Source organism: Strigops habroptila, chromosome Z (genome assembly GCF_004027225.2).
Source record: "Strigops habroptila isolate Jane chromosome Z, bStrHab1.2.pri, whole genome shotgun sequence".
Lineage (NCBI taxonomy): Eukaryota > Metazoa > Chordata > Aves > Psittaciformes > Psittacidae > Strigops > Strigops habroptila.
Window position 1 is genome coordinate 9,165,818 of NC_044302.2, and position 14,839 is coordinate 9,180,656.

A 14,839-nucleotide genomic window follows, 5' to 3' on the forward strand; every position below is an offset into this window, starting at 1 on the left:
CTTCACTGCTGGAACAAAGTAAGACAATGCAGATGGTCTTTACAAGAAGTCCAGTGTGATTTCCAGACAAAAGTAATTTGAATAACCACAACCAAGGACATGCTTACCACAGGGCCAAGTGCTTCCTGCAGATTCCTAACAGTTCTCAAGACCCCCTAATCTGTTTTGAGGTTCTTGGATGGAAGATTTTGAAAAAAAAAAAATAAAAATGTAAATTTAATGCAAAGCAACTTTTGGATTTGCTGGACATGAATGACTTTCATGGCATCAACATCAGTCTGGATGTGAAATTAGCAGGCAGGAGTCAACTTCTTCATCTTCCTCTTTGTACAAGAATGGATGTTGTAATTTTAAGACAGACAATAAAATGAAAGAACAAAAGTAAAACCCAGAAGCAGTCAGTTTACAGCCAGGTGTCGTTTTCTCTGCACACATTATTGTGTTTCTTTAATTCCCTCATGGTCTTTAATATTTTGAGATCAGTGGACTTCCCTGCTGTGTAACCTTAAACCTACATAGCTCTTTTTCTGCCTTTTTTTTTCTATCCCTTTTATAATGTTCTCAGAAAGATCAGATCATTAATGGTATTAAAGAATTTGTGGTGGAAACTGTTATCTATGCTGGATGTATTACTTGTGTGAAGAAAGAATTTTAATTGGAAACTTTGCAGCTGGAAACATTAGAATGACAGAAATATATATTTCTTCACATTTACTAGAGATACCTTTTTGTGTACAGTTCTTGGTCTAAAACAGATTCTCTGTAATACAGAGTCCTTTGGCACAAGCAGAAGAGCATCAAGAATGTCCTTACTGTGATACTCCCTGCTTTTTTTGACAATGAAAGGACAAGGACAGCTCATTCATTTCCTTTCTCAGTTCATAAATGGCATCTATTCTCACACAAAAACTTGAAATAGCAGAGGAATTAAGATATTCTCATCAAGATTTCAGTAGAAACAACCAAAGTACAGGCAGAAAAAACAAAACATATGACATTCTAGGAAATGTCAGCTATATAACATTTAGCAGTTATCTGCAAATGCACTAGAAGAGAACATTCTGGAGAATGTTAAGATAGCATTTCAGCTCTTTGCATAACTATGAATTCATGTACATGCCTCCTGTAATACTTACTATTTAATACTGGAGACCTTGCAAAATTAAACACAGATTTTCAAAAGATCTGTAGTAATACTGGTATTTTTAGTTTTCTTCAAAATTCAAACCTAACAACAGAGAAATAGTGGACTACAGGGAAGATTCAAATCCCTATTTTAGAGACTGGGAACTAATAAAGTTGTCCAAGATATGGACAACTCCATATACACTCCTGAGCTATAAACCATACCTTAATCACTGTTCCTTTGCATATTTTCTCAATAATACATACCTTTCTATGAAAGAATTTACAAATAACACATACTTAGATTGGTAGTATCACACTGCAGACACAAGACCAACGAATGCAGTACAACAATTCACGGTTCAGAGTCCCACATGTGATATGTCTCTGTCAACTGAACTGTTTTGAAATCTTTTTTTTTTTCATTCTCATAATTAGAAAAGCAGTGGGAAAGACTGTTCACAACCTGCTTCCCGCTTTCTGATCTAGCACAAAAATCAGAAGTGGTAACTCAAACCATCCTCCCACCAGCGTTCACCTTGTAAAAGAACACCATTCATAGATGTGCCCTGAGCTGAAAAATAGATTTGTACAGTTCAGACTGCACTTAAGTCCAAGTTAGAAGCCTCAGTGTCTTGCCTCTGTAAGAATGGCATTAAATGCTTTGAAAGATACACCTGTGCTAATGTAACACAGTTGTTTTTTTGTTTCTGCCTCAGGCTGTAAGACATTTCGAAGAAATCCATGACTAAAAGGGAACAATTTTGAGTTTGCATGTTACAAATCTGCCAATCGTTAGTAAATGAAAAATCAATCTATTCATCAGCATTAGTATAGTAATTTTGCTTCATGAATAAACTTAGTATTTCATTTTTATGCACACCAAATACATTTACATGGGAACTCATATATGTATATATGCTAATATATACACAACTATGTGGTGTGCAGTATTTTACACATGTACTAGTTTGTCCTTGATGACTGTCTCAAACAAAATCCTGTTAAGAGCAGTTTACAAGAAAGATGACCCTCTGCGTAATCTGTATGGTAAAGGCATAACTGTTCTATTCAAGTAGAAGGCTTATAAAATAATCTGAAAATAAAAGAGGCCACTTTTATAGTATATTTTGTCTGATTTATGACAGTCAAACCATATGGGCACTGAAGCATTCACAGGTATTTCAAACTGACCTGCTTTTTGTGAATGTCAAAAATTCGTGATGTCTTCAAAAAAGCAGATTGATGACTGCTATCAAATTTGATAGCACACATCAGGTTCAAAAGAAAAAAGTTTCCATGCTATAAAAATTCAGCTGACTGATCAAACTGTCTCTCCTGCACCATAATAAGTCATATGCCATACTGACATATATAATGGCAATTCACAAAACGTTCCTATGACACATTAGCAAACACTCAAATGAATTTTTATCTTTCTAGAGACCAGGACTTTCTGGAATCCCTTAAAATACCAATAAGAACACAGGGAAAAAAGTATTTCATGGGAGAAAATGTATTTATGAGGAGAAGAATTGCAAAATGTCACATATTTTGTACCATGATTTTTTTTTTATTCTTTACCAATATGCCTAAATAATAGTAACTTATGCCTGAATTGAACAGTGAATTAACTAATTAATAAAAAAATAAACACATTTCCAGGTCATGTATTCCTTTGCAGAAATAAAACATGCTCCTGGGAATTTTGAATCATGAGCTAAGTAATATTTAATCATGCATAAGAATACATCATTCTCATATGTTAAAATTTCTTGGAAAGGGAAATAATATTGTTAATACTATTCTGATGCAGAACTTCTAGTAAATAAATTCTTCATGGAATAAAAAACCTCAGACAAATTAACAGCCAAGTGATGGAATAAGCATTTCCTCCTACCTTTTTCCTTTGAAAATTGTGAACTTTAGATAATAGTCTGTATAATTTCTAGTTCTATTCCTTTAGAAAAGTCTGAACTTTAGATAATTGTCTCTTAAGTATTCTAAAACTTTCCTTTGACCTTTAGTCCAGCAGAGCTATAATCAAACATATCTATATGGTCACTTGCAATCTAGAAGCAACTTTTACATTTTGTACCTGGGGTTTTTAACCCATTCAAGGAAGGACAGAAAAGCCCTGCTGGAAAAAACAATGATGTAAAGCATGCACTGAGTTTGAAACAATACTAGTTTTATTGTTAACAGGGTGGAGAAATAATTAGGACATTAATTACCTCTCTCTATTTTTAATTTACAGATGCTTATGGCAAGTCAAACCGCGAAACTCTTGGCTTTGGGTCTGTAACACAGTTATCACAGTTGTCTGAACTGTACCCAACATACATGATTTTAATCTCACCCACTCTGCTGTTATGACCGTTTATCTCTTCTGAATCTCCTGGTGCCATTATGATTGACACTCCCATAATCTGAAGCAAATTCAGGCCAGTGAAGATGTAAGATATGCTAAAAGAGCACTGGTTTTGCCTCTCATTTTTCTCTTCTGTATTCAACAAGCCATCCATAAACTTGTTTACTAATAATCACATTGCTTTGACATGCTTTACTTTATTCGGATCACATCACTACATGGCATGTGCATTGATTGTTACATCTGTAAAGTGTAAGAATTAATGCAGGTTGCCAAGCTCTAGTTTAGAAAGAGAGATGAAATGGCTGTCAAATGTGCTTAGCATTAAAAATACATTATTAACACAGCAATTTGCATAGACTGATGGATCATTTTTGAAATCTACATATTCTAGTTAATTCTATTATCGTGTTATTTTAACCAAAAAGTTTCAGAAAGTAATACTATGTTTTATAATGCTTTGATAAAATAGTGGCTATATTTTGCATTTGATCCAAGAACTTTCCATTACGGTGTTACCAGACTCCAACAAAATGCTGCAAAGTTAAATAAACCCCCCAAAATATCCCAAAGCTTTGACATCTGTATTTTTCTTTAGGGATAATGGATTCTTACTCTTATTCTTTCTATGAATGTGTACATACAAGTGCACTCTAGGAGGGGAAACTAATGAAAGATAGGTAACTAAGTACCTTAGGTCACTGTGAGATTTACAGTTTTACACATTACGTTGATTTGGGGTTCTCTTATGTCTCTTATGCTAAATCTCAAGCAGACTCAATTAAATTTATAGTATGTTTGGTAGCTGATGGAAGAGTTCCAAGAATTCCATTCTATGTTCTTCACCTTCGCTTCATACACATCCTTCAATTGTTACTTCAGGGACTTACTGCTAGGATCTGGAAAGTCCAGAGTCTATGAAGACAGTCACAGATGTTTGAAGTGAATCTTTCTTTCTAGCATGCAAACTATGAATACCAGAGTAAGAAAAATAAAACTTAAGCAGGAACTTACTGTTCTTTAAATGTGATGTGTTCTTGGCATTTAAGAGAGTTTCACACTAAGCAAATTCACATCCACTTTTCCATGCCACGATAATTGTCTTTTCTGTTCCCACATTGTATGGAACATACGCATTCACATGGCAAGAATTTAAAACAATTTACCAGTAGAGTATATAACAGTCCTTTAAAACTGAATCTGGAATTGGACGCATCAACCATATTGAAGTTTTGTTGTAACAGTTACAGAACCAAATCCAAGCCATAACAATGTATTTCTATTGCGCTATTACTTTTTTTATAATGTTCACCTTGAAATACAGTGGCAGAAAGAAACCACCAGGCTGTAAAACCAACAGCCAGCATTTATTGGAATGTCGCCTATTTGTACTGGTGTAATAAAGATCTTGTCAGCACTTCCACTACAAAATGCCAATTTTCAGAGGTTTATAAATCTGACACAACAATTTGCTATGAGAAGAAATTTAGTATATGTACTATCTACCAAAGAGCATTGAAAGTTAGATACAATTTACATTGGCTGAGGTATTTCAAGTCATAAAATAAATCAAAAAAATAAAAAAAAAATAAAATCATTCAACATTTTCTTGAGCTGGTGCCACTTAAGAAAAAAATGTTGCTTTGATTTTAAAAAGTGCCAGATCCTGCAGTTCTTATATACACAGAATTCCCTTTAACTTCGCTGAGAATAATTTCTGTGAGAGAACTGAAAGGAGTGCCATTACGCATTTTTGTAAATGTCATTGAAAGTTATATTAGCTTTTTGTAATTTGAAAGACTGCAATGCTATGGTATAAGATTGCCCCTGGGCACACAGGCAGCATGATAATGACTTTTTGAAGACATTCAGATATGCAGATTACATATAACAATAACAATTTGTTATCATCAGGCCATTAATGGCAGTAATTTATACCTCTATCTTACACCCAAACTATACACATAATGTCTTGTTATATGCACACCTCTCAATGAGGACATGTCTCCTATGGTGAAGACTAACAGTCATTTGAAATACACGGAACAGCAAAATTCATCCGGAGAAGGAATTTCAGTAAGTGAAAAAAACCCAATTACCTGTCTATAGAGTGGAATAGATTGTATAAAGTTTTCAAATGAAACATTCCAGATACTCTTCGGAACATTTCTGCACTCCATGCAAACGTTATGTAGCATACCCAAATTCCTGAGAATGAAATCAGAGCCACAGGAACACGTGCATACACATTTAAATTTCAAGACTGGGACATACTGCAAGATACTGGCTTTGCTATATACGTTGCATGACACAACACATAGCTTGGAAAAAAGAAGGAGCCAGGAAAAGATGTCAGCATTTGAATTCTACCTCACTGCTGAAGTGGTATTACAAAGTCAGTGATTATATTGGTAAATATCTGCAAACTATAGCATCAGTTCATAAGATGTTCTAGAGTTTCCATAGAATCACAGAATGGTTGACATTGGAAGGGACCTTTGGAGGTCATCTGGTCTACTCCCTTGCTCAAGCACAGCTACCTAGAGCCCATGAATGTGTCCAGGCAGTTTTTGATTATCTCCAAGGAGGGAGATTCTGCAAATAGTAAAACATTTGTTAGTCACAAACGAAATACACTTTTAGCAAAATGGAAGACATCTTATTCATTCTCTTTGTATCAAGTGGAAAAGTTATAAGGTACAAATATATAATGCATCTCTATGCTAAAAGAGAACAACTTCCATATCACAATAAAATTGTTTCCTGTTGTCTTCTAATTCACGATGAGAGTCTGACAAGTACAAACGAAGTGCATATGCAGAAGCTGCAATAAAAATATGAAGCAGGATCAAGTAGAAGTATTACAAGAGACCAGGTAATTCTACTGGCAAAGAAGAATACATCTTAATATGCCAAAACCTCTCCATGATCATGAAAAAAAATAGTCTAAAAGATGAGCAGAAAAAAACCCCCAACAGATACCTTAAGAAAGATACATGTTTCTTTACTAAGAAAAAAAAAAGATTAAGAAAATGAATTTTAGTCTAGAAAAAGCTAAGTTCTTTATACAAAGTTTTGAAGCAAGTGGTTCTGAGAGACAGACTGCATTAGAACTCTATGAAGTTTTTAGCAAATACTTCTTTTGTTCTTGCATGTTAGCAGAAGACAAGCACAAAGTAAGATTAAGTTGATTTGTTACAAAAAATTATTTTTCTCATTTAAAAATAGAAAACTGTAGTATAAAGAGGGAACTTATAATGTTGTAGGACAGATAAAATTGGTAGAGAAGGAGATGTACAGTGTCAAATCGAGTCTGAACTACCTTCCTCTTTATTTAGTATTCTGGCTTGTATCAAAGATACAACAATGCTTTAGCTACAGCTGTCATTAGACTGGGTTCCACCATTTCCTTCTCTGAGCTGTAGAATAACTTGAACATGTTTTCTAACTAGGAGTTTCAGAAGAATACAATGACACACCATAAAGCACTCTTGAAAATCAGTCTTTACCAATCCATAGGGAGCTGTAATAGGTGCCATTTATATCATATGTGAGTGTCAGATAAATATTTTAAAAGAATGTTTGCAGTGCATGCATGGCACAATGACACTCACAGTGATTAAATGACTTGTCCAAAATCATACAGGAAACCTGTAACCAAGCTATACAAAAGTATTCTGAACTCCAGAATAGTTCCTTAACAAAAAATCCGTCTCTCCTGTAGACTGCTCTTAGATCACAAGTTCTTAATCTCTATTAGGGTGAACACTGTATAATTTACAGAAGTGTCATGTATAATAGATGAAAATGTTATAGAAAGTGACATGACAGACTTAAGCAAGGTTAGGGAGTGATAGGTTCAAAAAGGTGACATGAAACATTTTTATCTTATTTCTTATTATTCCCTATAACCTAGATTTTAGCTTGAATTTTAGGTTAGACTGAATGAAAGTTTCCTAACAAAACACAAACCAACCCCAAAAGTTCTGTGTTTTTCTGAAAGCAATGTGAAACTGCTATGTCATTTATTACATTCTAAAAAGTAAAGAGAAGAAAAAAGTCAGTGATCAGGTTCAAGACAGTCCAACATTCTTTAGAATACAGCAGAGTACTTTCATCAACATTCAGTGATTATTATTGAAGCTTCTTTTGAGGTTTATGACTGCAATACCTAACTCCATTCAAACCTCCACTTGATAAGACTTTATTCCTGACTTCTCTTATTATAGGATCAGATGTAGTAAACAAAAATTAGTACAGTGTTACAGTTACTGCTCAAGAATGTACATAGCCCTTAGCCTACAGCAAAAGTGAAGTTTAGTTACTTGAGCCCATAGTTTGTTTAGGCCAAGCTGGGGTGATCTGACTTTGCTACCTTAATATGGGCAGACAGCTACCACTGCTTTGCTGATTCACTGTAACCTCACTACGTGTCCATCCATGTTACCTTCGAGGACCCTGCTAGCTCTCCCTCTTCAAGACCATCAAGCAGACATCTGGTCCTTTTCTTGAAGTTCTTCTATTTATCTCTGCCTAACAAGCTGGCTTATTATCTCACTTCAAACAGCTGCCCATCTTCACTCCCTCTATAATCAGCACTGATTACCAAGTATGCACATCCTATCATTTCAGGATATGCAAACTCTCTGCCTGGACTAGACAGGTCAACTTACGCATTTCATTTATTTTCTGCACTTGGCTCAGTATGCAAGATCTTGTATTCAGTAAAATAATGTACTCTACCTCTTTTCTGCCCTCTGAATGGACTGCCTTCTAGGCATATTTATTATACAAATACTAAATACTAATAATTACATAAATATACCACTAATTACTGGATGCTTGCCAAGTAGAATAGATCCTAATTAGACAGAATCAAGTAAAGAACAACAAAGTGACTCATTTTACAACACCACCACCCATGCAAATTACAAAATCAGAAGTTGATTTTGTAGGGAAAACATCCTAAGTGGTACGAGAAACCCCAACCAACTGAATAAAAGCTTTGTCTCCCCTATTTAAAGCTTGATGTGAGAAGCTCTGGTCAAAATGAATACAAAAAAATCGTATTTCCTTCAGGGTGTTACTGCTGTATCTGCTCTTGTCAAAGAAATGCAGCCCATTCTTGAACAGTCATATCCTTAAAAGTAGTAAGGAGGAAATGAAAGGGTATGGAATAAACGTGACCACAGGAGAATATATAGACATAGAGTTCATATAATCATCAATGTAATAGCCACCTCCTTAATTGCTTCCTTCCTGTACGCCACTTGGGTAACTGGTTCAAAACGAGATGCAAATTGAAACATGGTCTTTGTCTTTTCAATTCACATTATAACGTCAGTTGTGCAATAGTTTATCAGATAAGCCTTGAGGCTATGTGTGAAAAATTAATACCTTCTTTAATAGAGGAACCATGTGCAAATAGGCTGTATATGTTATATCTGTTATAATGACAAAAGGAGGTTTTTACTAACCAAAGGAAAAATTAACAGCTAATACGTCATGATTCTTGCTTATATAATTTTCATTTTTAGCCTGTCAAGTTTCTTCCCCTAGCAGAAGACTGCTGGTGTTCTTCTAATCTTTACTACAACTGAAACTTTAAATGAGACTCCTATCTAGTTTCTTATTAATTGACAAAATAAAAAGTACAGTTAGAGCAACTAATAAATTGGTATTCCCTCTCAACAGCCTGTATTTAGAACATGATAAAACAAAGAAACATTCCACAATGAAAGTAACCAATAAATTTACAAGGTGCAAAAAAAGGAAGAAAACCAGTCTTATGCTGTAATTACTGATAAGGTAGTTAGAGAGAAAATCCAAATATTCAAAACAAAACCTAACAATGAGATGGAAACAGAGGGGAACTTCCTAAGATGCAATATGTCTTTGTCAGGTAGTAGACTGAGATGGTAAACAGGTAGAGGCCCTTCCAGAACCTTCAGCTTTAGGACATCATTCCTCCTACTCAGTGAATTAAACCCATTTACAAGAAATCCAATATAGTCAGGGCATTGTCTGTGAACATTGCCACTATGGGAATTGTGTCTTGCAGAAAACCTGGAGGTATTAGATCCACGCATTCCACCATTTGCTCACCAAATTACTTTCGTGGTTTTTTTTCAAAAACTTTTAGCCCTTACTTAGTCTTTTAAAGTCTTGGCAGTGTTGCTCATTTTTCTTTAGTTTTATTATGAAATTAAAGAAATAATCTGGAAAAAGAAACATAAGTATGTTACACTATCTGAGCATGATGAAGCTCCTAGAGCAGGAAAATTCACAGCTGTCCAATCCATCTCCTCATCATGAATAAGCACTGTCATACATATGGTGCACAACACTGACCTCAGATCTTTTTCACTCAGATTGCATCTGGTTCTTAATTAGTTTGATTTATAAAATTAAACATAATTGACATCTTGGCAACACTATGTTGCTAGCAGCAAAAATAATAAATTAAGAATGAGTGAAATAAAAGTCTCTTTTGTCACGTATGCATAATGACATGATGCATATATACAGTATTGTCCTGTATTTCATCACTGACATTTGATGTCATTTTAGGCTGGGTCATGTTTACTTAAGTGTCTTGAAACAGCTACCTATTTGTGATTGATATATGTGATTGAAAAAAAAAAAAAAAAGGCACTCTATGCAAGGATGTGATGCTGTGGAAATTAGTCTAATTTTCCAATGTGTATATGCAACTCTCTAGTTGTCTGAAGGTCTACATTTGTGAGGCTTGGAAAGAAGCTGTCATCACAGAGCTAAACTAAAACAGGACTGAAAGGTTAAACAGCATTTGGAACAGAAGTGCTCTCAGAGAAACACTTTGTCAGCTACAAAACTATAAAAAGTACAGACATGCTGGGGAACACAGCAGAGCTGACGAAGAGCCTAAAGATGCCTAAAAGAGGACAATCGGCTTACCAGATGGCCCCCTCCTTGCTGGTTCATTCATCAGGTTGGCCTGTCCAGTCGAATGAAGACTTGATGGATGACATCTGGCTTAGGGCGGAGGAGAGAGAGAATCTGTCTGGAGCCCTGTATCCCGAATACAGGAGAGGAGTGAGTAAGGTTTCAGATGGACAGAATAGACAGAATGGTCAAAGTGTGGAGAAGCTTGGTAGCTGAGTTAGCCCTTGAAGTGCTGAGTCTATTTTTCTGACATTCAGTTTCAGCTAAAGCAGCTATCTGCACCAAGAAGTATTCATTTCTTTAGCCTAACGAAGTGGCGAAAAGCACATAACCATTGTAAAGATAGGGCTTAAAAGTATGTTTGCAAAGGAAATGCACTTAGTCTTCACCTATTTTGTAGCTCTAATTAGAAGGGAGTCCAGAAAGAGCAGTGATCTGCGTGCAAGAAGAAAGATGGGAAAGACAGCAGAAGCAGGTGTCAGTGAAGGAAGTGGCACGCAACGAACTGGAGTGGAAAAATGCTGGTCTCCCATCTACATTAATGTAATCTTCTCTTCAGAAAATAACATCATGTCCTTCTATGCCAGGGAAGCTGTTTTAAATGGCACTTGATATTCAACATCAAGGAAAAACAGAACATTGGGGAATAACAGAACATAGTCAATAGTGATGATAGTAAAGAAAGAAGGGGTAAAGAAAGCAGAAAGCTATCAGGCATGAAAGGCATATACTGAGAATATTTTCACTGACATTCTCAGGCTAGATGGGACTAACACTACTGTACCACGAAAAAGTGTAACCTTGCTAGGACTGCAAAACGGCATAGTAGAAAGGAGTTGAATATATTACTTCAACTGTAATGTGAAATCGTACAGTGGAAATGGACATGCATTCAGTGCCTGGAAAGACAGAACTCTGGAGCACTACTGGAATGTATTGGAGTCCCTTGGTAATGTTATCATTAACTTTAAATTCTACCAGTCTTCTAGAATTTGAGAATAAAGATCTCTAGTACTGATTTCCATCTCCACTGCTTATCACTTTATCACTAGCAGAAAGAGCTCATCTTTCTGAGTCTTTAGACACAGTCTATCACTTCACAGGATGACATTTCATCTTAGAATTGTCAGATATGTAAATGAGAAAATTGATTACTTTTCCTACTACAAAGAATGATCTAACATAGTTTCCGATCCAAAGCAGTTTCAATCAGGTCAATTGTCTAAGGACTAAGGATGAAGGAACCTGAGTGTAATAAATAAGGAACTGCATTTCCCCTGTTATAACACCAAATTTTTTCAGGGACTTGGCACCAGCTAATGCACAACCGCTCGCTTCAGGAAAAGTACTTGCACTGGCTGAACACCACTTTTTGCATATTAATCAAGTGGAAGCTTGAATCTGTCCTTTCCCTTTTCAGGCCATACTATCCCTGCCTGCCTTCTCAAGTAGTGAGGGAGCTGAGGTGGCAGAGTGTGCTTCTATCACCACACAGCCAAATCATAATTCTTACAGGCTTTCCACTACACAGGCCAAGACACACTTGAGACATTATTTGTAGAAATGGGCTCTGACCCAGCAGTGTAGTATAACTTGCAGATCATAAATAGAATGTGGTAGTTCAGGCCTGTAAATCACATTTTGGTTTTAAGTGAAAAAGGTTAAGTATTCATCCAAACAATAATTAAGAGTTTTCTGAAATACGATTTCATGTCAGAATAGTCTAAATTCACAGAACTAAAATGTTTCATAGAAGCTTAAATGCCTTAACTATGAGATGATTTGTTCTGATAAAACTTAGACCTTTCTTCTCAGCAAGCATCTTCATACTTTCTTGCTTACATTTCTACAACTTACAATTTATAACATAAGCAAAAGAGAACTTAATGAACAAAATCTTTCAGCCACACTAAAGAAGGAATATTTCAATGATTTTTATATTAACAATTTCATTATTAACTATGTCATTCATTAAAAAATCAATAATCTGAGGCTGTTCTGGTATCCTCAGTTTATAAAAATGTTGAACTTTGCTATTTAAACAGCTCCAGTTTTAATGCCATGCTGAGAAAAAGACTGATAGTATGATATTTATAATACTTTTTTTCACACTATGAACACTCCTGGAGAAACATGACGTGTGTCTGTGGATGGCAAATTCTGGCATAGAAGTGCCAGATTATAGGTTAGTTTGTATTTGCTGTTTTTTAATACATTGGAATAATTTATTTTTAACTCTCTACAGCTTTCACACTGAATGCACCTCACTGTGGAAGTATTCCCTGTGATTTCTGGTGACAAAACTATGCCTTTTAAGAGAGAAGTTGATCAATGCTCTTTCCTAGATTATGCAGCATATTCTTTTACAATTTTAGATGCAGCCTTCTAGATGTTATTCCATACGACTAATATTCACAGACATGGTAGAAAAATACTTACTTATAGGTTGTTAAGACACATCTCTGATCATATCACATCACTTAATTTTACTTTTCAAGAAAACTGAGAAGGATGTGATTTGGTAGGTTTTTGAGTTGTACTTTGAAAGTCTAATTATTGATCTAGAAAAGGAATGAGGATGATAATTAAATACATTAGAAATATATAAGCATGTGCTTTCCCTCAAGAATTGCCATTTTGAAACACACTCTGGTGCAGATGCCAACCACAAAGTTTCCCAAGGCTGTTGAAAAATTGCATGAAACTGCAAAAATGTATGAGGATTTACTGCTCAAATCCAAGGGACCATATGGGTGCTGTTACTCTAGATGTTCATTGTACATCCATCAAGAAATGATGGGTTTAATGATGTCCTTGCTAAGGCAATTTGTACCTGAGGTCAGTGGGTTAACTTTGAAATTGGGCAAAGTGGAAGGAGGGCAATGAAACAGCAGTGCCACCTCTTAGCTCTCTGAGCTGTGTATGTGGAAAGAAAAGTCAATCAAAAACACAGAAGGAGCTTTAGCTGGCAGCTGAGACAATGGCAGAGAGACTTACCGAGAAATGCCAAAAGAAGCTGGTTCAAGGAAAGAAACTCATTTTAACATGAGAGTTACTCTTGTGGGAACAAAAGACTCACCCTCCAGGTAGGCATTTGACAGATGCTGCTAAAAATATTATCAGGAAAAAGATATGGAAAAAATCTAGGTTTTATTACATTGAAAACACAGTGAAACAGAAGTATGTTTAAAAAAGTGCTGATAATTTCTTTTTATTATTTAGGATATTGAAAAGAGATGTTGCATGTAATTGTCTTCATCTATTTCGAAGTAGCTTAGGAATAGTTATTAATGTTAAAGAGGTGATAAGAAATAGAAAATATTTTAAGATACGAGGTGCAATAGTATACAAAGGCACACAAGTCAGTTAGTGATTGAAGTGATTATACCAGGCTATTTCCTTTTAAATACATGACACATTGTCTACACCTTCAAGGCAGCACAATGAGGACATAAGTGATAGATTAAACTTGCTAGATGGGAAGAATAAAAGAAATGGACATTTAAACATGAACACTCTTGGAGCTATTATAGGTATCATAGGTATAGTAGACTAAGCATGGCTGAGAATAAATATCAAGTTCATTATAGAGAACCAGCAGAATGGTCCATTACTGAAGTATATATCTATTTAAAAAGAAAAAAACCCAACCCCACTGTTTACTATGCACTCACTAAAATCAGGTTGGCTAAAATTCAAAGCTCAGCTCACCAGATGGACATTGAATATTTTGGGGAAAGGGGAGGCTGATTATTTATAAGGCCATTGGACTTCTGCAGGAATACGAGCACATGCTATTAAGATGGTTCCCTTAACCCAAAGATAAGGCCTGCCCATGTTCCAAACACGCTGTGATTACTTCCATTACATAAGTCCTAGTGAGAGGTAGTAATATCACATTTATATAGTGGAGGTGCACCATTTCTTCTGTCAGAAGAGTTACTGCATGCAAAGGCACTCTAGAACATTTGAGTCGGGTTTTGCTCCATTAGAAAACAGAATTTGGCATAAGAAAAACGGAATAGCAATGGAGACATCCTTTGGGTAAAACTTGAAGTCTCTTTATGGTAAAGATGTATTTGCTAGTTTTGAAAGTAAAAATTGCATTGGCAGCATATCAAAATGTTTACATCTGTGAAAATGCTTTTATCACAAAATTCTGTTTGCACTTGAACAACCTACGGAAACCATAAGAACATTAGGAATTCAGTGCAGAAAACAGGTATTGCTGTAAGCATATTGTTTGGGATGCAGGAGATGATCTATGTACTGGCATTAGAATTTAGGTAATGTTTTGTGAAGACTACTCACCTGAAGAAAGACTGTCAACAAATGCTAATTCCATTTCCAGAGGTCCCATTTCAATTTGCTGGTGCCATGACAGTACAAAATCCTTATCAGTAGTCTAAATTCCTATCA

General features: G+C 35.5%; 1 protein-coding gene across 2 annotated transcripts in view; it reads right to left on the reverse strand.

Annotated features, from left to right (window-relative positions):
* Nucleotides 1–14,839, reverse strand: part of CDH8 (cadherin 8) — a 146,991-nt gene that overhangs the window by 8,189 nt on the left and 123,963 nt on the right. Inside the window, exon 1 of one of the 2 annotated variants that reach the window (XM_030469677.1) lies at nucleotides 10,433–13,614. The exons of the other annotated variant lie outside the window; for it this stretch is intronic. Coding sequence (XP_030325537.1) covers nucleotides 10,433–10,463 — 31 coding nt within the window. The 5' untranslated portion in view covers nucleotides 10,464–13,614. Of the gene's footprint in view, nucleotides 1–10,432; nucleotides 13,615–14,839 lie in introns of those variants that run through there. 2 annotated transcript variants of the gene reach the window in all.